The 26,958-nt window shown below is 31.1% G+C and overlaps 1 protein-coding gene across 1 annotated transcript in view; it reads left to right on the plus strand.

Moving 5' to 3' along the window:
- Window positions 1-12,791, plus strand: part of LOC132737541 (5-hydroxytryptamine receptor-like) — a 92,845-nt gene extending 80,054 nt beyond the window's left edge. The window contains exons 5-6 of the mRNA XM_060724842.1: window positions 5,922-6,488; window positions 7,337-12,791. Of these exons, the coding sequence (XP_060580825.1) occupies window positions 6,201-6,488; window positions 7,337-8,299 (1,251 nt within the window). The 5' untranslated portion in view covers window positions 5,922-6,200 and the 3' untranslated portion in view covers window positions 8,300-12,791. The remainder of the gene's footprint in view (window positions 1-5,921; window positions 6,489-7,336) is intronic.
- Window positions 12,792-26,958: the final 14,167 nt, after the last annotated feature.

A 26,958-nucleotide genomic window follows, 5' to 3' on the forward strand; every position in this document is an offset into this window, starting at 1 on the left:
TTCATAACTCTGTTATTGTTACAAGACAGTTTTAATGATAATAATTAAACAAAAAACAGAATGTTAATGAACATAATGTTAATATATTAGCTAAAAGTAAGTTTCCTTATTGTATATTAGCTGATGAATACTACTGTTTGTACGTGGTTATTTGTTTTACATCACATATAAGAACATATATCAACAAAGAAAGGGTGATTTTCAATAATCCAACGAAAACCAGCAACACAGGGCAACCGGCAAGGAGTACAGCAGGGCACCGTACAAGGACTGAGCAAAAGGGCTAAGCACCAATGACTATAATCAGCTGTCACTATCTTGTACTATTGGCCGTACTACGCTGTATATTTCAACGGGTTTCGTCTTGTGAAGGTTGTGCTACCTTGTCAGTTTGTACTTGAATACCGGTTTATTTATTTTAAACAAGAATTAAGATAGTATAAAATTGAAAGTTGAAGGACCGTCCTAGAAGAAAAACTATCGTTTACACTCCTATAGAATCGGATCAAACATATTTTAACATCTACATATAATTCATGAGATAACTGAAGTCTTGTTGAAACCATTATACAAGTCGTGTGTTGAATAAACAACATGTATGATATTATTAAAGTACAATTTGTATTCAACATAGTTATCATTGGGTAAATGTAAATTAAAAGGTAAAGGCCGACACCAGCATTCACCAACCATTAGTTCATTGCGCTTTTGAATTTAATCTATCTATCTATTTTAAGCAATTTGTTTGTTACACTGGCATATTGCCTAATACGTTTCCTTGAAACGCATTAAAGTGTGTGTTGCTTATTACTATCCAATCTTTTTATAGCATTGTTTACATATGTCTGTAACAATTCTTAGGAATATTAAACAACAAATCAACCTCTACGTGCCGCACAATATGAGCACTTTATAAATAATTGATCTTTGAAGTCATTGACCAAACTGATAAACAATATATTTCAAAAGTATATCCTATATTACAGTCATTGTTTTATGCAAATTCTGTACAACCATTTGAAAAGGGAAGAATGATTATCTTTGCGAGACTTGATATGAAAATATGGATAATATCTCCCCGAGCGTTATATGCGTAGTATTTGTGAAATATATATAGGTATAGCATCGAGAATTTACATTTAAATGTATTTACTACTATATTGTGAAAACTCAATAAAAAAACAATCGAACAAACAACAAAAAAAAGATACATAAACACTAATTGATATTTAAAATATCTCACTGATAATCAACAAATAGTTCGTAAATTAGAATGAAATGTAAATGCTGAGTGGACATATTCTCAAATTGGTTTTCAAGTTAAGTTATTGGAAAAGTGTACTTCTTAATTGAATGAGCGATATAAATGTGTTTGTCTCATATAAATGTAATACACGTTTGTGTTGTTTGAGTTGGATATCACATAAATAAGGTATTTAAATAAAAATGTAGTGTGTGTGTGTTTATAGGTCGGTGTGATTTTATTTATTTATTTTTTATTTATTAATGCATTTATTCATGTATTTATTTTTTTTATTTATTTAATTCTATTATATTTACTGTTTAGATTTTTTAAAGATTTTTTTATTCTGTTTCAATAATTTTGTTCTATTAAGGTTGATAAGTATTTATTTACTGTTGTTATTAATAATGAATTAATTGTAAACAAACAACAACATTAATTTTGTAGCTTACTAATAGTTTAAAATGTTTTTTAAATACACGTATATAAAGTGTATCCGGTATATGTTTACACGAACTTGTGACTGGTTTTGCGTTTCGTATATTTTATTAGTTTAAGTTTAATTGTTTACGGTTGTAGGGAGTTAAATTAGACATGTACTTTTTTGTAAGTATGTAAACATGCGTGTGGTAAGGATAAATTGCAAGAGTATTTTATACGTTAGTTTTCAATGACACATGGCAGAGCATTTTTGAATCATTTATGAATCATTTCATTTAGATGAAACATTTTATTGTCAAACTAAAATAACAGAAGATACTTACAAGTGTTTATTTCCTGACGATTCCTTTTTTCCTGTAATGTTTTATTCATGATTCCTGTTTTGTTCACATCAGATGCTAGATAAAAGAAGGGAAAAACTTTATTGCAACCAAGTATGATGTTCTGCACAACAGAACGTATGATTAATGTTAAAAAAAAAGAAAAATATTGCACTTCAATATAATGTTACATTACATATCAGACAGCCCTAAATAGATAGAGGGTTCATGATAAGCCCAATGGACTGGTCGCCTTTCGTGCTTGTCAAGCAGACGTTATCAGCAGACGATACACTATCCGCTTTGTTTATTGTTATGATTCAACCTTACAAAGGTATACCATACGTGCACTGATACTCTTGGGGAATTATAAAAGCATTGATAGCACTTGTAACATAACAGGAAATGATATCATCAACGGAATGATTAAAGCTGCGTTTATGATAAAATGTCACATGACGTCACTATTTTGTTTGAGTCTGTAGCGTTATTCACATATCTTCAAGTACCGTTTTTATAATGTATGGTGTAACCTTTAGTTCATTGGTGATCCATATGACATACATGTACTTTTTAATTTGTCCAACGTTTGTTCATTATTTCACTACATACGTTTGTGCATTATTTCACTATACACTTATACTACTAGTATATTACATACGTTTGTTCATTATTTCACTATATATTTTTACTATATAATATACGTTTGTTCGTTATTTCACTATATGCTTATACTATATTACATACGTTTGTTCATTATTTCACTATATACATTTACTATATAATATACGTTTGTTCGTTATTTCACTATATGCTTATACTATATTACATACGTTTGTTCATTATTTCACCATATACTTTTACTATATAATATACGTTTGTTCATTATTTCACTATATACTTAAACTATATTACATTTATTTTGGAATTAATCAACACCTGATACTCGTATTTAAAGAAATACACTTATTCACTTACATTTTCGAGTTCTAATATCTCTTATTAAAAGTGAGACTAAACAGTCGGGTCATGTTTATACATAAAGAAAAGCAATTTTATATCCCATTTCAGTACATGTAATTCAAAAATAAAGTACAACATTATTTTATTGTGTCTAACATATATGTCTAAAATAGGTTCTACATTTTTTAATACTTACAGCTGTATCCGACATCAAATTTGGAAAACAATCGTTTTAAATTACTAGTTATAAATTCATTCACTAATTTGATACAAGACATGGCATTTCCTGATATAGAACATCTCTGGGGAGATTCATTTCTGCACGATTTTCACGAAGTCGAAAGGTCCTTATGTAAATGCATAATATGAACGAACGTTTCGAGATGAATTTCGACGGAGGACGAATTCCATTAGGAAATACACGTCGACCTTGTACTGTGAAATGATATAATTAGAATGCATGTTTATCATCTACATTATTAAGCCTAACCGAGCTAAATATCTTAAACAGACTTGTCAATATTTCAATCTAGACAAAATTATTTAAATTATAGATACGTTTCTAAATATGTACCGACTATAGCGAAATGTGCAAACCATGCTCAGACGGCACGTTACTTTTGGTTGTTACTGTATCATTAGTTTAGATATTTTGTGTGTGAAGGGCATTTTAGAAATGGGTGGTACTGAATTACCTCTTAATAATTGATTCAGACAATAGTTGCTTTTGTAGCGAAAGAAATACCCAACTGCAAAATTTGACATTCGTTTTCATGCTTGTATCCTTGACTTACCCTGGTGATGTCGCTTGATGTTTTACTATGCCAATGTGTTTATATACTAGTATGTATATAACTCAGACAACTTAGATATACATGTACTGTTAGTAACAGATGACGTAACACATGTCGAAGTTTCCTATTTCATTTCTGCCACGTACATATTATGACGTAATAAAAGCATAAAAATTGTCCGATGATTAAAAACAAGGCTGTCAACATTACATAACATTACTTTAAAGTTACTGTGGTGTGCTGTAAGCGTCTTTGTTTGAGAATATGCCAAATAAATTCAGCCCGGCCATGAACAAACATTCTTAGCAAATTTTAAATGCTTGCCACGTTGTGTGTTTTTGAGGGATCCACTTCCTTTCTTTGTTATTTTCTTACTGTGGTGAGATATACAAAAAGTGATTTGATAAGGGATGATGACTTGAATCATTGACCCTCGTAACAGCTTAGGGTGTAATAATATTGTGGGTTTATTCACATAAATTCACGCTTGATTTGAGATTAAGATTATATTTCTTTCTTCGTCATATGTAATAAAAAATTTAATTGCTATGATACAAAAGAAAAAAAACATATGTTAAATGATCGTGGTCGGATTAATGAGGTTACATGTAAATTCTGTAGTTGAATAACCCTTTATCTGTTGAAACCGATAGCCACCAGGTTCTTTATAATTGACCGATTTGTTTTTGTATTTTGATTGATATCCCTCAAATTTAAAATATTCTAAGCATGGTCAATGATTACCCAAAGTTACCCCTGTCAGTGAGCAGCATAAATTTTGCTGAATTTACAAAACCTTTGCATATTATACATGCATTCCTTTTAATTATATTTTCCTGATGTCCTTTTATATTTTGATATTGTGTAAAATTTCTGTTATTATTATTGTTACTTATTATAGGACACTCTAATCGAATTATATTTTTTCTTCTATTTTTTTTCCTTCTTGTTTTTGTATTTGTACCTTTTGTCTATATCGTTTAACAAAAAGTGTTGAACTTTTACGAAATATCGGATAACGGTTACTATTTTTCTTAAATTAAATCATAATTTATGGGAAAAGGTCATTAATGTCAATTTGATTAATAAATCCTGATCAAAGATAATTATATACAATGCAATGTACGACGTTAAAATTTTTCAAAAGATATTAATATTGAAGTTCAAATAAATATTGTAGATTTTAAAAATATTTTAAGGGACCAAAACAACTTTTTCATTGCATTATTAGTCTAATGACACAATGTTTTAAAAATATTCTTAATGGTGTATGATTCCCGATACATATCCTCATAATATTTAGAAAATATTACCAAAATAATGGAATAAATCTCCCTCAAGCATTTTGACGAAATGGAGAAGAACAATACTTTCTTCTTTTTGTCGCTTTTGAGTGACATACAGTTGTTCTTTTAGATAGATATGTTTGAAAAAATCATTACAGTTTTCAAACTGGAATTTATGTTTTCCTGCAAAAAAGGTTGAGTTAAAGCTACTGAATTAATCACTGAATGGTAAAATAATGACTTACCTTTTATACATTATTTATAATTGTTGTTAAAGTGACGTTTAATGCATCGAGTAAGATAACGTTGTCTAATAAAGAAAACCATGCTGATTATCCATGATTGAACTGTTTGAAAGATGTGTCAGCTGCTTGTGGATGCATGGTTAGGTTGAGCCTGTTTATAGAAGGTATTGGTAAATGTAAGCTACCGCCTGTCCCAAGTACCCTCCCATCCCAGCACCAGCTTAAGCAGAACATAAGCAAAAATTAAGAGACATCCGCATGTGACAAGATCACTTTTGTCCTAAAATTACTGAGATATAGGTGCATGAAATAAAGTCACTACCGCCGGGGCATGCTATGCTATCTCTACTGGGTGCTGTATAGAATATTCTGACAATGTTTGGTTGAAAATTCAATATTGTTTTAGGCGGTGCTAGGGGCATGAGAAATATTTGCACTTTTCATTATTTCACATGAACAGACTCTATCAAACCGAGGCTGTAGTTTTCAAGTTAATATTTTTGTTTCTTTGATCTGGATGGTTTTCCACTTTTTCAAAATGTTTATATGAAATATTTCCATAAAATCTGTATGAAAATAACGTTTCATTACATATTAAATGACTGTTATACATTTGTTTTTAATTTCAGATTTTCAATGTTTGGATCGCAGATAAGGAACTTCTAGTCACAGCAAGAAAAACGATGGCATCTCATAATGACGTCATAGCATGGAAGCTATATTTGGAAATCGAATGTCTCGCGATTCACATGAACTGAATATATCAAATTTATAAGGACATTTGCAATGTGTTCCTTTAGACATTCCAATACATTCAGTTTGAAACTATTGCATTTACGCCTAGATCTGAGTGCTATAAATCAGCGCCAGTTCTTGTTAAACTAGATCTTTCTATCGGAATATTCAACATGGAGTCAGTAACAATGTTAACGGAAGCTAGCAACGCTAGTAACGTCACGACAAACGTCACAATTGTTGTAGGCGGACCACAAATATGGAGTATAGAACATCTGATAGTGACGTCTGTGATTTTGGGTCTAATGATTTTGTGTACAATTATCGGCAATGTGTTTGTTATAGCAGCTATAATCTTAGAGAAGAATCTGCATAGTGTAGCAAATTATTTGATACTTTCACTTGCTGTCGCAGATTGCATGGTGGCTTCCATTGTTATGCCAATCAGCGCCGTTAATGAGGTTCGTACAATTTTTGTTGTTGTTTTCCTGAAATAAAGTAACAAAACAAGTGCTTTTTTCGAGAAATTATGATTATAGTTTTTTATCATTAAAGTTTAAGGATGACTCCTGGGACAAAAGCTGGTATTTTCAATTTAAGAAACTCTGGAATAAATTTTGAAAGATAACAAGACTTTGTTTCCAACTTAAAAAGAGAGAATGTATACATCTTTTAAGAGCAAAACGGCACACCTTCGTTAAAAAAGGTTACTTTTGGTCTACGTCAAGGAAGGCATTTGCTGTTGTTTATTATTATTGTAATATAATTATGTATAGAATCTTTTGTCTTCATCATATAATTTAGGTATGCTAAAGCAACTGTATGTGTATTAATCAATGAATTCAGATATGTACCACGTAGTATCCGAGAACGGTTCCTTTGATTATATTAACAATTAATGTAAAATTGAATAATTGCTGCAAATTAGCAATTTTGACATCAGACATCGAAAGTAGTGATTATATCTAAAATACAATGTACACGTTTCAGAACTGATCTTGGATAACACTTCATTTTAAAATTATGCATTATTACTTTTGTTATGTTACTTTCTACATGATATATTATGGTCCGTGCTGTTAATGCAACCTGTGTAGCTTCTTGTATAAGTAAAAAAACGATAAAAAATTCTTTAAATGACATATTTTATCACATCACTATAATAAATTCAAATAAATTAATAATTGAATTAATTATATGTCTGATACATTTTTTACTGAGAGGACTACGAACATATTGATGCTAAAATATGTAATTTATTAATATTTAAAAAAATGTAATATTGATACATTATATATATTTTATTCAGGTCAGTCAGCAGTGGTTCATGCGTGCTGAGATTTGCGACATGTGGGTGTCGATGGACGTTTTATGTTGTACCGCCTCAATACTCCACCTAGTCGCCATCTCCATCGACAGATATTGGGCCGTTACTAATATAGACTATATCCGGAATAGAACGGCTAAAAGGATTCTAATCATGATTGCGATTGTTTGGTTTGTTGCCATGTCAATTTCAATCCCTTCCATCTTTTTGTTTAAAGACGATAACGACCCAACAATTACAGGCATCTGTATGATTAGTCAAAATCATGTTTACACGATATTTTCAACAGTCGGAGCGTTTTATTTACCGACAGTTCTCATGTTAATCATTTATGCTAAAATCTTCGTCGTTGCTAGACAAAGGATTCGTAAAAAGCGGTTTGCTCAGAAAAAGCAATTTCAGCAAAAACAGAAGAATAGAGAGTCTAGTCCGACATGTAATAACACGACGGAAATGACTCTGTTAACAGTTCCGCGGAAGGATTCCCCGGTGTCACGCTCGGAAATATCCGAAATGCCGTTAAACGGAAGTAGCGGTAGCGGTGAACACGATGACAATGAAAATAAGTGCAAGACCAACGGCCATCTTGACTCGGCGCAGACGGCAATGTTGCCAAAAACAAGCCATGAAATATTGAAGGCCAAAAAACAGAAAGAAAAACTAGAAATGAAACGTGAAAGAAAGGCGGCACGAACTTTAGCTATAATCACTGGTGCATTCATAATTTGTTGGCTGCCATTTTTTATTCTAGCCATAATGGCGCCATTCATTCGCTCGCAAGTACACATCCCTTTGCTAGTAGAAAGCATAACTCTCTGGCTTGGATATTGCAACAGTTTACTCAACCCCATAATTTACACGGTGTTTAATCCGGAGTTTCGTATCGCCTTCCAAAAGATTCTTTTCGGAAAATATGCTAGAAAGTACAGACGAAACACAAGATGAAATATATTTAGTGTATTTGACTACACTAATATGCCTTCCAACCTCTGTTATCTAAGCAATAATAACTGTTATATTTTCCGAATTAATATGTTGTACTAGATGGAGTATATTCGTCTGCAAAAAATAGCGCGTGAACGGCGCGAGACAAAGTAAGAAACGGAGAATGTTATCAGAATGGTTGAGCAATATAGGGGGTGAGAAGGAACATTTAATGTCCTTTTCCGAGAATGTCTTTCAATCCAGATCTGTTGTACACAAAGACGGACTGGTGTACCATACAAGTGTGTGTTATCATGTGTGATTTACTGTGTAAATAAGTGCAAACCATTCTAATTGATAGTGTTTTAATCAATCTATACTTAATTAAGTAATTTAAAATGATTGTTTTTAAATTGATATCTTAAATTGATATATTTTTATGATGTACGATAATGCACCGCTTGTTCCAAAGTAACTTTTCGGTAAAGATTGTATAAATATTATTTTTGACTCACATATTTCAGTTTTAGCTAAAGAAACAACTTGTATTAAAAAAACACTGATTTGTGATTGATTACACTTAAACTTAAGATACTAATTACTTTAATATAGAGGTGAAGTACAAACTCATGTTAGCTATCAATCGGTGATTTGTAGTCATGCATTTATTAATATGCAAATGTTAGTGTATTGAATTTAAATTTCAAAACTATATATTTTCAGATATCAAGCTAAAACTTATTTTTTGTTTTGTTTCGTAAACAATTAGATATTTAAAAGTACAATCACTACAATTTGTTGTATGAAACAAAAATGAAATTAAACTAGTTATATTATGAAATCGTATGTTATAAGCAAACCTGTAAAATGTAATATGTGTTTTATTTATCGAAATGAAAATGAAGGAAAACTAGATTAAGTATTATATGTAAACACATATGTTTCCTTGCATCAAAAAGAAATTTATAGGAATATTTGCAGAATTTGTATTACATTTTGGTAAGAGTATTAGATACTTTTACATGGTTGTACCTGATACAATGTAGGGATAGAATAATACACTGAAAGTGACCTGTCAATTAAAGGCATTTATAGGAAGATTTTACGATGTTTTATATCCTCATTTATTTAATCTTTAATGACCAATTTTATACCTTTTGGCTTCTTTATATGTGATAATATGAAAGAAAATCTATTAGTAGGGGTTAACCTGTGTGCGCATTACTGATAACAAACATAAATATCTACTAAATTGAATTTTAATTGCATCTTTACCCAAATAATAATATCATTAGTAATAAAAAAATTATTGATAACGATTTAGTTAATTACCGTAGTTAGGATATAACTGCACAAAAAATCTTCCTATATGTCCCTTTGACATGTACAGTACTCGCATTATTTATATTATTTTATCAATTATAACAAAAGATCACGATTGGGAAGTTATAAAACACAGACACCGATGTTGTGACATGACCTATTAGTAATATAAATGTAGTATTTGTTTTATTTATTGAATTGTTTGTTTTTACTTTTTACAATTTTTGTCAAAATGCACACTACGATGAATCTCACTCGCCTCTTTCAATACATGTATATAATAGTTTTGTGATGTCACTGTGTTTACCCTTGGTCATAACGTCTGTTTTAAAATCACCCATAACTAATAGCAAAATTTCAACGTCATAAATTACATGTTTGAATCATTTGTTAAGTTGGTAATTAACTAAGTATGCTAAGTAACTGCAAATTAATATATCAATCTTTAAGTAATGCACTGCTTTAAAATAATGCTGTTTCTTACATTTTTACCTTTTACGTGATACTTCCGATTATGATCCTACCTGAACATCAGGGTAAACTTCCGTTCGCCAAGCTCTGTATAACAGAAAATTTCCTTTTTGGGTTCCCTTTTTCTAAGAATGTGACTGCCATTAAAATTTTATTACTGATATTGTATTAACGACTATATTATAGTCTAAAGTTCTGTTCTGCGCTTTAACCATGGCTTAAAATGTATACGGATATATTATGTCTTAAACGTTCATTTGACCGTATCTGGTGGGAGAGTGATATTTCACCCGGTATTGTAATGCATATTCGAAATTTTGGATTTTGGCTTAACGTGTTATTATTAAGAAGTGATCACTTTTGTTGAAATGCACTTTTCGTATTTTAATGTACGGATATAATTTGCACAAGGTAAGTAATGGTGGTAACTTCCGGTTTTGAACCCACGTCTGGATGAAGAGTTACGTCCCTTTCGTCTTAATACACCATTCTAGGGATAGAGAACATTTACCCTCTCTTTACAAGACCAAATCGGCATCGTTAACACTTTAAAGATAATTTCCTCCCCTTTCAGGACAAAAATGCTTGTATGCGAGAGACAGGAATTCTTCCGCTTGTCATTCATGTATAGGGCAGAGAATAACTACCTTTTCTGAGAATGGCGGACCGTTAAAGTAAATGATAAACTTATTTGATATGATAATGCTTCCATATGAACCGCCGTGTGCTGGAAAAATGCTTTACAATTAACAATTTCCCCAAGTGTATCACAAATAATCATTTAATCAAGCTTCTGCAACCGTGTTTATTTCCTTCTTTAAAAATTGCTTTCCAGTAGGAATTCGACATAAAATAGTGATCCAGGTTTGATGCAGGTTAATTGAATTTACAAAGTAATAATATAATGACAGTTTGATTTTTTCTCATCAATACGCGTACAAACCTTTAAAGCGTCCTTAAAATTACAATGACGTCATATCCGACATATATTTGTCTGATTTTTCTGAATGTTTCAGACTTGTCTATTTCTACAAGAATGAATAAATGCTAAACAAAATATTTAATATTTTCTACTTTAGACAACTTGCTATTCACTGTAATAAATATTTTTATCCGCCATATTTATGCATAAAATGGAATTTGTCTATGCTAGAATATATAACAAAAATAATAGGAAAGAAGGAACAAAAACGGTAAAATTAAGTATCAATTTGATACATTCTTTTCTAGCATGATGCCTAAAACAAAATACTTTTGATGCTTTAAATATGCAAATACGGAGGACATATATATGGGTCTTGGACAGGCCTGTCTCAATCATTTGTTGATTAAATAGGAAAATAATAATATTTATAAAAAGATGTTGTGTCGAATGAATATTATACTACCAAATCAGATTTTTCAAATAATTTCAAATATATGCATAGTTAGAACGCTAAATATTTATGTCTTTAAAATCATCATCATTATTATTTAAAATACATTATTTCCCCATTATTTTCAGTTTCTGGTTAAAAAGTATGTGTTATTGTAACCAAGAATTATCATACATTTTTAAATACATTATTCATAACATACAGTCTAAACAACACATTGCAGGTCTCTTCCAAACATATCATTATATTTTTATTTAAAAGAAAAACAATCTGTTAAAAAGATTCACGTATGCAAAATTCACAAACAAACAAAAATCATTCTTCCGTATTTTTCCTGTTAAGGTTTTATGTTTTATTTTCTGTCCGTTGAACGGCCGTATAGCAGTTTTCAAGGGGAACAAATCGTGCATGCATTTCATAATTATCACTTAAATATCTTCTCTCACAATCAACAGAACATTCAAAACAAATACTAATATAAACAGCAAATAAAGAATAACTCATTTATTTGACTTGCTACAATCTGATTTATATGGTTTTATACATTTATGCAAAGCCATTTTATACATATTTTGATTTGTAAGAAATAATTATAATCTTTAAATAAGTTTACATAATGTATGAAAAGAAATAATTCCATACAAATAATGATGATAAAATGATTTTCATAAACTTTTTATCTAGGTCATCTTGCAAACACGCAGATTCATTTTGAGTCCTTTACTTTTTTAAATATTATCGTAAACACAGACGTTCCATTGCATGACAAATATAAATAAACGAAAGTATTTTTTATTTTCGACAGTAATTTGTTTACGCTGTGATCACCAGTGAACATTTTTACTATCGCTGTTTTAATTAACATATATTTTGTTTTCTTCATTTTTAAATATCATTAAACATGAGAGTGTATATTCATTTTGCTCACACTAACCTTACAAAGTAAACTAAATATTTCTGTTACATGTTTTGTGAATATTTCGCATATTATATCACTTAAACGCTTATTTGTTTAAATATTGAATACGGGAAACTTTTAAAGAACGGAAGTCATTTATCGACCATGCATGCGATCAAGATTTGCATCCATTATTTCCATTCAAACATTTCACATCAAATTACTATTTTGTATCAACCATTATAAAACTATGTACTCGTTTCCGTAGAAACATTGTTTTAATATTACGAATTCCATTTTTGTTGTTTTCGTTTATTTATTTAGTAAACAAATAAGATTAGGTTATATTTGATATTGTTATTATCATATTAAAAGTTAAATGTACATATAATCGTTGCATATGTCGTACAGTGTAATGCAATGTTTTTAATCAAAATGTCTAATAAATATCTTATAAAATCTTGTCTTCTCTTTTTTCTTATTGTTAGAACTCCATTTGCTTCATATATATGTTTTATTCTTTTGTATTTAACAATGTATTTATTAGTAGGATATAGGTTTATATCATTCACTGGTCATTCATTACGACAACGTGATGTATTTCATTAAGAAGCAATGGATGATATGTATTCTATAAATATTGTATAAACTCCGTATTTTTTCTTCAAGAAATTGTGTAAATGTTCGGGTAAACACTCTTTCAATCAGGACAAGACCATTGATCATTTTTTTGAGAAAAAAACAACAACATTGAACTGAATGGATAACTAATAGTGCAGACTATTAGCAGACGACATGGGTGAGCAGGCTGATATTGGCCTGCGCTGGTCGTATTGATAGATTCTGCAGTCACCAGCAGGGTAAGCGGTAAATATTGTCAATAAAACAGACTGTATGATGGCCAAATAAAATATCATGTAAGACCGTACATACACAGGTATGAGCATATAATCTGAGTATATAAGCGGTTTATCGTCTGCATTGTAGGCTGATTAACAGCTGATTTTAAACAAGCAGTGCTTTCTTATTGAGTGAATGTTTGCAACAGCTTAGATGGTCGTAAAACTCTCATAAAGGTGAAATGTAAGCTGATCATATTGATAGTAATGACTTTATTGTTCTAAGTTGAAAACCTTTGCAGTTTTGATGTGCCACAGCTGTGACATACATGATTTAGTGTGGGACATTTAATCTAGAGTAGAGAGATCATTATACAGTAACTTCATGATATAAAAAGTATTTGTCTGCAGCAAGTCTATCCGTCTAAAAAGACTAGATGTTGACATCATTTCATTAAATTACAGTCTTGTGGTTTTTTTTCCATTGTAAAATTAATTGTTTAGATATGTTAATCTTTGAAATACTTGAAAAGGTAAAACAAACGCTCAGAAAACGTGCATGAAGCCGCCTAAAATTTCAAGGAAAGAACTATACACTTACTTTAGAACATAAACGTACAAACGCACAAAAGACACGCATATAATTGTACACGAACGAATGGAAAACATAATAAAACCAACTGGAAACTTCACTAATTGTCAAATGGGAGATGTAGTAATTTGTTCGTTTGTTTATTCGGGTTTTACGTCACATCGACACAGTATAGGTGATATGGCGACGTTTCATCTTTACTGATGGAGGAAGACCTTGGGTGCCCTTCCGTGCATTATTTAAGACACAAATGAGTACATTTGTAAGCCTACCGACGTTCTGTACGCTATCTGGAAAGCTTCCTCACATGAAAGAATCCAAAGTTCATATCGGGATTCGAACCCACAGTGGTGAGGGGCGAGAGACATGATAAAATCAAGTGGAAACTTCACTACTGAACGAACGGGAGGCAACAAAACCAACTAAGAACGTCACTAATGAACAAATTTAAGATATAATAAAACCAACTGGAAACTTTACTAATGGACAAATGGAAGACAATAAACCCAACTGTGAACTTTACTAATACATAATAAAACCAAATAGGAACGTCACTAATACATTATAAAACCAACTGAGAACCTTACTAATACATATATAAAACCAAATAGGAACGTCACTAATACATTATAAAACCAACTGTGAACTTTACTAATACATATATAAAACCAAATAGGAACGTCACTAATACATTATAAAACCAACTGTGAACTTTACTTATACATAATAAAACCAAATAGGAACGTCACTAATACATTATAAAACCAAATAGGAACGTCACTAATACATTATAAAACCAACTGAGAACCTTACTAATACATATATAAAACCAAATAGGAACGTCACTAATACATTATAAAACCAACTGAGAACCTAACTAATACATATATAAAACCAAATAGGAACGTCACTAATACATTATAAAACCAACTGAGAACCTTACTTATACATAATAAAACCAAATAGGAACGTCACTAATACATTATAAAACCAACTGAGAACCTGACTAATACATATATAAAACGAAATAGGAACGTCACTAATACATTATAAAACCAACTGAGAACCTTACTTATACATAATAAAACCAAATAGGAACGTCACTAATACATTATAAAACCAACTGAGAACTTTACTAATGGACAAATGGAAGACATACGTAAAAAAACAACTGGAAACCTCACTACTGAACGAACGAAAGACATAATAAAACCAACTGGGAACATGACTAATGAAAAAATTTAAGACATAATAACACCAACTGGATAGTTCACGAATGAACGAACGGAAGACAATAAAACCAACTGTGAACTTTACTAACACATGATAAAACCAACAGGGAACTTTACTGATACATTATAAAACCAACTGAGAATTTTACTTATGGACAAATGGAAGACATAATAGAACCAACTGGGAACTTCACTAATGAACAAACGAAAGATATAACTAAACCAACTGGAAACTTGACTAATGAATGAACGGAAGACGTAATAAAACCAACTGGGAACTTGACTTTTTACAAAAAATCACATGAAGAACATACTCGACACACAGATGATGATTAAGTAAAACAAGAATACTAACATGCACTTGTGTGTTCGGTGTAAACCAATAAAAAGTAGATAATATGAGCACTTTACATCTGAATGTTATACAGTACGGTACAAACTAAGACTAACGTTAAAATACAGCAGAATTAAATAAAAAGGAATCCAAAAGGAAACAATGTTGTATTTTGTTGTGATTTAGATGTGTCTTTTCCTAGAAATATTAACGAAACAATGTGTCTCTTGCGTAACGTAAGTTTTAAGATGTGTTTCTTGCGTTAAGGAAACGGCACAATATGTTTCTTTCGAAGTAAAATATTCCTTGCGTTACGTAAACAAGACAATATGTTAGGATATCTGAAACAAATGTCATATGAAAATAACATAAAAATCGACATATATACATTGATGTATTTTTAAATTTAAAATTTATGTAAAGTCACATTTCAATGTTAAAGATCTACATTACAGGATGTACGATCTATGTGGTCTTTTTTTCAACAGTCTAATTAATAACCTTCCTTTAATGTATGTAAAATGTAAAAATAAAGCCTTCAAAGCGACACTTGCATTAAATTGATTAAAGTTGATCGTAAATAACCTATAAATGGTCAATAAAATATCATTCAATAAAACCTATTACATGTTTTATTATCAACAAGATTATCATAATGTTCATGTTATAAAAAGCAGGTGCGTTTTATATTTTTCCCTTCTCTATAATAACTAAACCATTAACATACTTTATTGAATGTGCAGACTTGAATTTATCCCCTTACACTTCAGGAATTTTTTAAAATATTGCTACATTTCAACTCAGATCATGTTTTTTATAACCAATGAACTGATGTTAATGATCTTCACGTAAGCCAGAAAGTGTGCAACGATGTTATTCAATGAGACTTAAACATTCGGTTTCCCGAAGTTCATGTGGGCCTCAAGTACGAGGTGTGATAGTTTTCTATATTAAATGAGGGACTTGTTTTTGTTTTCAACTATCACACAGTTCGACCATTTCAGTAACTTGCCAACTTCCAATTGCAACAAATTGAACGTATACTAAAAGATCACAAAACACGTGTGTCTAACCTATTTTTATCATATGTATTATTTTACACCAACTATCATTGTTCGGTGAGCTAAATTCATATTACTATATATTATAAATAAAAAACTCTAATTCATATACATTGTAAGGTACTATACCGATTCAAAGGAAGTATTTTTGCTATTGCCGGAATGACATATACCCTTTACTGCAGAAATTCTAGATTTAAGCCCTCTGAAAAAGTGTAAAACAAACTTTCATTCTTATTTGTTTTTCTTTTTAAGGTTTATACGTTTGTATTTCAGCTTATTGATCGTTAAATCGAATCATTGTTGAATCTAATCCAAGAGTCACAGCCGCGCTTCCTCACATGGCACTAGCACATGAACTTTACTTACAGCGAGGTGAACGTAACAGTAATACAGATTATCATCATCACAATCGAACTATGATAATTATCTCTGTATATATTAACAATCTCTTATAAACAGATGTCGGTTGTAGCTATGTAATTCACCAGTTTTAACATGAATTAAATCATGCACATAGAATTAATTTAAGAAACTTAACGCTCGACATTTACACTCTCTCTGTTAGGAAGGATTTACGTGATATGCGAAGTGCTACTGGATAGCTTAGCGCATTGAAATGCTTAGTTCCACCTCACTATCTACAATCACACGATACAAACAGTTTTTAGGAACACAAAAAAGCGCCTCTTATGAAGCAAAAACTGCAAAAATTTTAATATGTACTACTGTAAAACTTTTCAAAAGCTGTTTCCTTTAAACGGGATTGAAACTCAAGAGGCCAAATATCGTAAAGATATAAAGCCAACATTAGCATGAAAACATTAACTTCTAAACACATGTATTGGTTTATAAACAAAGCAGTCAAAATATTTTGACGTGCAAAAGCCTGATTCTGAGATACTTTTGTCCTGAGTCAGAGGGGAGATATTGCCCATACACAAATTAGCACAATATTTCAACGCGAAGTGCAATTAGTTGGACTATAAACAAAACAAAGACATAAAATACTGGCAGGGCACTTTGCTTTAACATTAATGGACACACACGATAAATTCATTTTGGCACAGCACTTGATAAATAAACAAAAATACAACGCCAGCTCAAATTCGAACAATGTAAGCCTAGAGGACAGGAGACATTATACATTTTTTATACGTTATAGAGTTGTACTGGGCATCTCATGTTTTCCTGTACCATATAAGACTCGACTACAATGTAAATAAATCAAAGCACTGAAGTACAGTTTGACTGCACATCTGCAACTTTATGCTTAGACAGTACGTTATTATGTCTTTTATATACATAATATTCTGAGTAAATACTGCCTGGACGAAATGAAAGAGGGAACAAGGAAAGTATTGTGAAGTTGGCATGGCTATGTACTGTTACATACTTAGGTGATAATTTACCTTAATCTACCAATGTTTGATTACATAAAGAGAGGGGATATGCATACGTAAAATATGTGGTACATTGTATGACATTATTTCAAACTTATATTTCATTAAGTATCAGCTGAAATTTCTTTTTTCTTTATATTTATGAATTAAAATACACGAGTAACTTAAACGAAAATGAAAAGTATTGCATGCATAATATGTGTAGTATTAATTGATATGATTCATTAACAACTTGAAAGACGACATAAAATGAAGTCGGTTTTATCAAATATAAGCTTTTGTTTTTTATTATGATTTTTTTTGATGTTGTAATCAATTCAACAATGTTATATTTATCGGAAAGGACTGGCAATGTCACATTTTTTTCTGTTTTAGCAATTGATTAGATCACCCGAATTGCAGGTCTGTCTACAGCCTTGGAAGTTGCGCATGCATTAAAATAATTGAAATAGATCATAAATAACCTATAAATTGTCATAAAAATGTTATTAACGCAGCCCTGTGACATGTTTTATAATCAAAAATATATCATATGTTCATGTTATATAAAACAGGTGAGTTCTTAATTTGTCCCTTTCTTACAATAACTATAAAACAATAAAGGGTCTTGCATTAAATACATGCATTCATACTTTTTTCACAGTACGTCACAGTAAAACAAATTTTCTAATAATTCTGTTTCGGGGCAAAAGTGATGTTTTTTGTTATGCCGATTGCACATTCTGGGAAGAACGGCACATTATATTGACGTACCATAGCAACGGTTGTTCAACAACAACTTCAACAATATAAACATATATTTGTCTTTTACCTAATGTGCATGCTAGATATGCACACCTGACCCTTTAAACAAAAAGAAGACTCGCTAGTTTGCAACTAAGACTGAGCGATAGTTACCCGTCCGTAAAGAAAAATGTGTTGAACTTCATGCAGCTAGTGTTTATATGTATTAATCTTTCTTTCACATACCTCCATGGTCATACAATGTAATGCATTTGCAAAAAAAACATTATTTGCTTATGTTTTGCTATAAAATAAATGATAACATTACAGTTTTGTTTCTGTTGCAGTAATAAGATATACATAAATTTCAAGGAATGTTCCTTATCGCTATTCAAGTGAAAATATATGTGAAAATCGTGAGAAAATAATGTGTCTAACTATGACTATATCCAAAAGAACATTAATTATGATTATTCGGGCGTTATTCCATCATTTTTGATTTAGTTCACATAACAACAGCGAAAAATTATCGATCAAAATATACTGACTTCTTGAAGCTAACAAATTATGTTGTCAAGTGACAAATGCTTACTTTTCCTCTAAGGTCTTTCATATAGGCACAATCTTCAACAGTTTGACCATTGCTAAGTGCACTACAGGCGACAAAAGTTGCAATCACTTTGACTTCTACTAATGTATGACGTGTAAACATTTATTTAAAATGAAAATGGTTTAGTATATTGGTTGCGATCAACATTTATTTATTTACCCTCAAATTCTCGGTAAAGATAAATTCAATAACCATTCATATCCTTAAGCTTAAAATTGTTATTCAGAAATACTTAAACAATTTCTTCAACATATTTTCATTTGTTCATTTGCACCTACCTTGTATGATTTTATATCATTTCCCTTATCAGCAATATTCTGTTGGTTTGACTTGATTTAATAATTGCCTTTCCTGTCATATCGTCTACGATCTTGTCAAATCTGCTTGCGGTATTACTGTAAAAGGACATTTGTCTTCAAGAAGAAGTCTGGTGAACGAGTTTTTTTATTATTATTTTTTGTTGACAAAGCTTGTATACATTGCTGCACTTTTAAAACCTGAAGAAGGCGTGATCCCTCGGAGGCATTAATCACAACAAAATTACATAAAAATTGCAAAATCAATTTGATTTTGAAAATTTTGCTTAACATGAAAAAGCGATATATGTATCATATAGCAATTGGCGTTAAAATATATGCATACATTTTGTATATTTTAAGATATAATATTGGTGAAATGCAAAATGTGCTTCTAATCATGTCTACTTTATTAGCTTATTTCAAAATATATTTCATGGGGTTAATATATACACTAAAATTCCAAAAACAATTCAACATAAAACAACGTTTTGCAAAAACTTAAAATTTATTTTCATTGGATCTTAAGTCATGTTGTAAAGGTTATATTGGGACTTTTAATTTGTACTGGTATAAGATACTTAAATAGCCCCTGCGTGCATCATTTCAGGTTTAACGCTAACTACGCTACCGCAAAAAATGAGTTTAAACGCGCACGTAATAAGTTTAATCGTAATAAAATAAATGAAAACAAGGTATTTTTCACGCGTGCTAGGACTAAGTATAATAAAGTGAAGAAGAAAACATACAATATATACAAAATTCGACAGGGCCAGAAAGTTAGCAATTTAGCTAAATCTCAACCTAGACAGTTTTGGAAAAAGATTCGAAAATCTTTTTAAAAGGCACCACTAAAGGCCGATAATCTTAATATCGATAGTCTGTTTAACCATTTTAAAGGCATGTTTGGTGAGGAACCGCCGAGTAGTGAAAATGACGACTATATTCCGCAGAACGACCAGACCGACGCTGACCTTGATATTTATTTTACAGTACAAGAACTTAGATCCGCAGTTTTCCACCAAAACAATAATAAAATGCTTGGGTTAGACAATCTTCCAAGTGAATTGTTTAAGTCGAGCTATGATTTAATTTCACCTCTTTTGTTGAAAATATGTAACATAATATTTAACAGTGGTGAATATCCTAATTCTTGGGGTTTAGGAATAATTACTCCTATCTTTAAAAAAGGGGACATAAATGATGATAAGAATTATCGAGGCATTTGTCTTATTAATGTACTTGCAAAAATTTACTCTCAGTTGCTTTTAAATAGATTAACACGATGGTCCAACAAATACGATACGCTTGATCAAAAATCAATTCGGATTCCAAAAGGGGAAGTCAATAATTGATTGTATTTTTGTCCTACATTCTGTATAAAGTAAAGTTTTAGACTTGGGTAAAAAACTTTATTGCTGTTTTGTTGATTATATGTTGTGTTTTGATAGAATTAATAGAACATATTTATGTCAAAAACTTCTAACAGAAAAAGTTAGTAGTAAATTTGTACGGGCCGTAAAAGCAATGTATACTATTGTTAAGTCCTGTGTAAAGTTCAATTCAGAATCATCAGACTTCTTCACCTCTAACATCGGATTGAAACAAGGGGACCCGAGCTCCCCTCTGCTATTTATGTAATCACACTCAATATTAATACAAATATTGATGATATATTCACAATTAACATAGTAAATGATTTTTATTATTGTATGCTGATGACAAAGTACTTTATGCTACATCCCGGAAGCATTACAGTCTATGATTAATGATCTTGTAACATATTGTAGGGAGTGGGGTCTAACAATCAATACTACAAAAACTAAAATATTAATATTCGAAAGAGGACGTCACTCTCAACATAACTTTTATATTGAAGATACACCCTTAGAAGTAGTTACATCATTTAAATATTTAGGTATTACATTATTTAAAAATGGAAACTGGTATCGCAGTCAAAAATGTATTGCACAGCATGCGTCTCGTGCATTATATAGTCTGTTCACCATCTTTAATAATATCGAGTTACCAATTAAACAAAAATTAAGCTTATTTGACAGTTTGGTTGGTTCTATTTTAAATTTCGGCTCTGAAATATGGGGAATGCATGAAGCGACCGACATAGAACTACTACATACTAAATTCTTACGTCGCGTATTATGTGTGAAACGCTCAACAAACCTTTCCGCACTTTATGGAGAACTCGGGCGCGTACCACTAGCCGTATTCAGAAAAATAAACATAATTAAATATTGGATTAAAATATTAAGGCACACGGACTCTTCATTAATAAAGCAGACCTATACGTTTTTGTATTTTCTGATCGCAAGATCAGTAAATACAAAGCTAACATCCACGGTCTAACACAAAATTTCCTAACAGACCTAACAACGCAAAGTAGTTCTCACTCAGAACTGCTTAAAAACCAGCAGTTTAAAAGAAAGAATAATTTTTAATGTAGGCATTTAACGAATTACAGTGCATTAAAAGTTTAGAGTAGTCAATAGAAATATGAGGTTACAATCACAAATTTCGCGGATGAATATCTTTTTTACCCAATGAAAAATGTTCGGCTATTTCCGTAAAGCTTAATCAATGAAAATGCTATTTTTAGCTATGTCGATTACCGAATACTCCAGAGCGTAGTACACAAATAAATCTGACTGTCGAGTAGTGGAATATATACATGTCGTACTGTTTTGTCGAGAAGATTTTCGCTAAATTATTTTCATCAGTGATAAACAACAGGTTTATCGTAAACAAAATACCTCGAAATTAGTAAGGAATGGAAATTCTCAAATTAGAATTACAATGTATTTGTTTTTATTCAAGCTACATATGTATAACTTCACCGTGGTGCAGAGGTAGCGCGCTCGTTTAGGGTGTGAGAGGCCTAAGATTCAAATCCTAGTCGAGGCAACTTTTTTATTTTTGAAGTGTCTTTTTTAAGTAAATAGCCACGATATGCAAGGATAAAGTGTGGCTGTCATAAAAAATGAAAAATGATTTTTTGATGCAACTCTAGTCATGCAAAATTCCATTTGTATCATTCTCAAACTGTTATAGACGCAGTCGCTGCGTACGATTAATTATAGTATATAAACTTATACAGGAAAATACATACAGATAGTCAGTATGATTTAGATTGCAAAGATCAGAAAATACCACAGAGGTTGCAGCCCTTTGATTAAAAGCTGACGCTGATATCGGTCGTGATTATCGTGGTCTTAATTTGGCTGCTCAAGTGAAAAGTATTTTAGATGTACATGGATTAAGCTATGTCTGGAATCAACAAACGGATGTGAATAATATACCGTTCCAGTTGATAAAACAACGCATATTAGATACATATTACAACGCTGGTACTCAGACATAAATAATTCGCCACGCCTTAATCTTACTGTATATTTAAGCATAATTTTCACACAGAACATTATTTAGATTGCATTAAAGAGAACAAGTATAGGGTTGCACTAGCAAGACTTAGAACATCGTCGCACAGTTTACTTATAGAAACCGGACGTTACGAGAATATCGCGCGAGAAGAACGGCTTTGTAAATCATGTAATATGAGAAAAGTTGAGACTGAATTCCACTTTATTTAAGTATGTCCTAAATATCGCGAATTGAGAACCAAATATTTTCGGCAGTATTTTTGTCGTTGGCCATCTATACATAAATTTGATCAATTAATGAATACCACATCTAAAAAATATATTTGTAATTTATCGAAATATATATATTTTGCCAATAGAATAAGACTTTCATAATTTGTCCATACACCTCCATAATACTGTATGCTCTTATTTTGATAACAAAAGCTGACATGTTAGAAAAAATACACTGAACTTAATTAAAATTGCAAAATACTATGTATTCATAAGTCAATTTAATAAACTTGTTTTTTCTTTTCTGAAAACACGTTTTCATGTACCTGCCGCAATTATGTATTGCTTGCTATAAACTTTGTAAAAGAGTTTTATGCAATAAATTTATGTTATGTTATGTTATGTTAGGTACGTGGGGTGAACAACTGAGCTTTTATGAAGCTTGTTAGTGTATAGCTTCCACACACGAAGAATCGAAAGTCACTGGTGGTATATGAACCCCACAGCAGTGAAAAATATGTGATCTGTGATCAGCAACCTAAACCACTGGACAATGGTTTAACTAAAATTGATAATAAAGCCGATAGCAGTTTTAAGAGTTTTACATTTGTAACGGTGGTTTCAATTAGTTTGGACGATATCAATATAATAAAGATCAGATTAAAGATTTTATCTAAAATTTAATCATCACAGCTCACCATCAACCATTATACTTAAAGTAGCATCCAAAGAAAGTTGACTGATATTTTAAGAAGACAACATGTTTGTAGACTAACATATAAACTGGAATATTTGTGTAGAGATATCTTATTTGAAAAGCCATTTTTGTATTTTCTACATTTTCAGTTAAGCACCATCGGTTACAATATTCCTCTAGCTGATTTAAATGTTATTGTAATCCATCGGCTGTTTTGCTAATTAGCAGTACATTAAGTATTGCGTTCCCTTTTTGTTTAAATGTTATTGTAATCCCTTGGCTGTGTTGCTAATAAGCAGTACAATAAGTATTGTGTTCCTTATTTGTCGTAGATAATGACTGATCTGAAAAAAAACTTACACCGGATAACAATCCGTCCCGTCTAAGTTATATCTTGCGCTGTTGTTCACGTACTTATGTCATATTTTTCTTGTACATGTATCTACCCAGATTTGACTGTCGTCTGCGACCAGGGATAGCCCTGCGTAGAGGCGCCCCTGTTTTAACTTATATATCTTCAGCGTGCGTACTCGTAAAATCTATTTGAACTGTCAATTCTTGACGCCGTTTATAACCATACTGAAGACAGTACCAAAGTCCAATGCCTCTATTGTTCAATAGCCAGCAGCACATTTTCTTCAAGGGCTTCCCACTCCAAAGTCCTAGGATTTTATCGGCAAACATTATTTGGTAGATTTATAAGTGATAAAAGAGTACACTACGAAAAATACGTCAGTACAATATATAGGCTTAAATTTTAGAAAAATTGTTAAAAACGGGAGGTAATTTTAACATATTTAGAAGAGACATTCTTGAAAGATTTGCATCCCTTACTTAGCAAATACACCACCTGAGCGATTAACAAATATTTAATCTAAATATATTAACAAATATTTAATCTAAATACATGTAAATTGAGATGGGCTGGAAACCACTAAATGTTTGAATTTAGAGTTTGTAATATGCAAAATTATAGGAAAAACAAAATCATTTTCATGTGGTCAAGGTATGTTAATGTTGTAGAATGCTAAAATTGGTGCCAGATATTGATTGTGGAACATATTGGGAATGCAAAACATATAATATCCTTGATTAAGTTCAAATTGTTTGAGTTAGAAAAAGAAAAATGAAAAAATATGTTAGTTAGGGATCAGTCCGTTAGATGAAATTGTGGCAACAAACTCAGAACATATATATTTTTTAAACTGAAAAATATATTTTAAAGAACATACTCTTTCAGTATAAATCTGCATATACTAAATTAAAATGTGGTGTAGCTCCTCTTAGATTAGAAATTGGGGTATATGAAAATTTAACTTTAGATAGAAGATGCTGTTTTAACTGCGAAGGTGTTGTTGAGGATGAAAAACATGTTTACTTATAGCTTTTTTTTATGAAGTCTGGGCTGATTTAATCTCATCTTAAATGCTATATCAGATGTAATGTATGATAATAAGTCACACATAGATAAAGTAATTTTGACTCTTAGTAACGATAAATTAATGTGTGTTGCTGGCAAAACCTGCCATAACATTTTAAAAGATAGGAAGACATTTTTATATTCTAGGTCATAGCCGCTAAGCAGTTTTACTAATTTTATTTTCTTTTACAAATCTTATTTTAGGTATATACGTATATGTATGATAGATTTGAGTGTGCACATTTAAATTGTGAAATATACATTGTATTGCATAAGGTAAATGCACAAATTCTAGTCAATCTTAATATTTTTAGATTTGTGCTAACTAATACATAGACTGTTTAAGGTTTTAGATGTTACAATGTACATGTGTTTTATATCAATATAAATATATGGTCTCTTACAAATCATTAATTGATTGGTCACTTATATGTAAATTGTAGATTAGATATGTAAAATGTATGTGTATATATTATGTGAATGAGACTGAAATAAAATATTCTTATTGTTTATTTGTTTGTTTTATTGGGTTTACGTCACACCGACACATTAAAGATCATATGGCGACGTTCCAGCTTTACTGGTTGAGGAAGACCTCAGATGCCCTTCCGTGCATTATTTCGGGCACGAAAGGGTACCTGAGTAGAACCATCGACGTTCCGTAAGCTAGCTGGATAGCTTCCTCGCATGAAAGAATCCAAAGTCCTTGTTTTATCTTATGTATATCTATTTCGGCTTGTTTGTGAATTCACATGAAAGATAAGTCTCTAATTCGTTTGTTGTGTTAAATTTCTGCTGGTTTGTGCTGGATGTTTGTTTTACCACTAAGTATAGAGTCAGTATTTCGATGAACAACGAGGATTGTTCAATTTTGAACTATAGCTTAACATTGCATACTCGTGTTAACTAATATTAAATTTTTAATGGTTTAAAGAGAATCAGAATGTGACCCTATATTGAGAATCGTTGTTTTCTTGGCGTATGGTGTAGAAACAAATTATGATGAAATTTATGGGACATACATAATAACAGTACTCTTTCGGCAGTTATTCGTTTGTTTAAAATTCAAATTTGTCTTTCAAGACAAAATGACCACGTCAGCGTCTCGTCTGAAGGGTGGCAGATATAATTGTAATAAATACAATTGTACATTCTCTTATTCAATTTATTCAGTAAGAATTTTCTAGATTTCAAAATAATTCTGCTTTTACAGTTTTTTTTTACTAAAGATGAGCATGTGCCAAACTGATGTTTGCATCACACAAGACACAAACTATGTAATCGACTTTCTGAAGCAGGAAAAGGTTGATGTGCTCTCTTAATGCTACGTCTCATGTGACTTCTTTTTGCAACATTATCCAGCACAAACACTTTTTGTTTTACAGTGTCATCTTATTGTACAAAGAAAACAAACTGTGTTTTATATCAAAAGACTGGAACTTGCATATCTTTTGCACGCGACTACATTTTGGAGGACCTTACAAAATTATAGATAACAATATATGAAAAATATTTTTTTCATGTGTTTATATACTTTCATTTTTGAACAATTCTCATAAATATATATCTGTGTTGACCATGCACCTTTATTTAATACGGTCATGTACTTGTTGACGTGACTGACATATTATGTATCCTGTGTGATAATCAAATAGAATGTGGACTTTCTAACAAGACCCGTGTGGTACAACTTATAACAGTTTGGTCTTGAATACGTGATTTGCTCGTTGTTATTATTTTTGTTTTTCTTGTTTGTTTAGGGGTATTTTGTTCGTTTGTTTTTGTTGTGTTTTATGC

Source organism: Ruditapes philippinarum, unplaced genomic scaffold (assembly GCF_026571515.1).
Source record: "Ruditapes philippinarum isolate M1 unplaced genomic scaffold, ASM2657151v2 ctg2576_1_1_1_1, whole genome shotgun sequence".
Taxonomy (NCBI): Eukaryota; Metazoa; Mollusca; class Bivalvia; order Venerida; family Veneridae; genus Ruditapes; species Ruditapes philippinarum.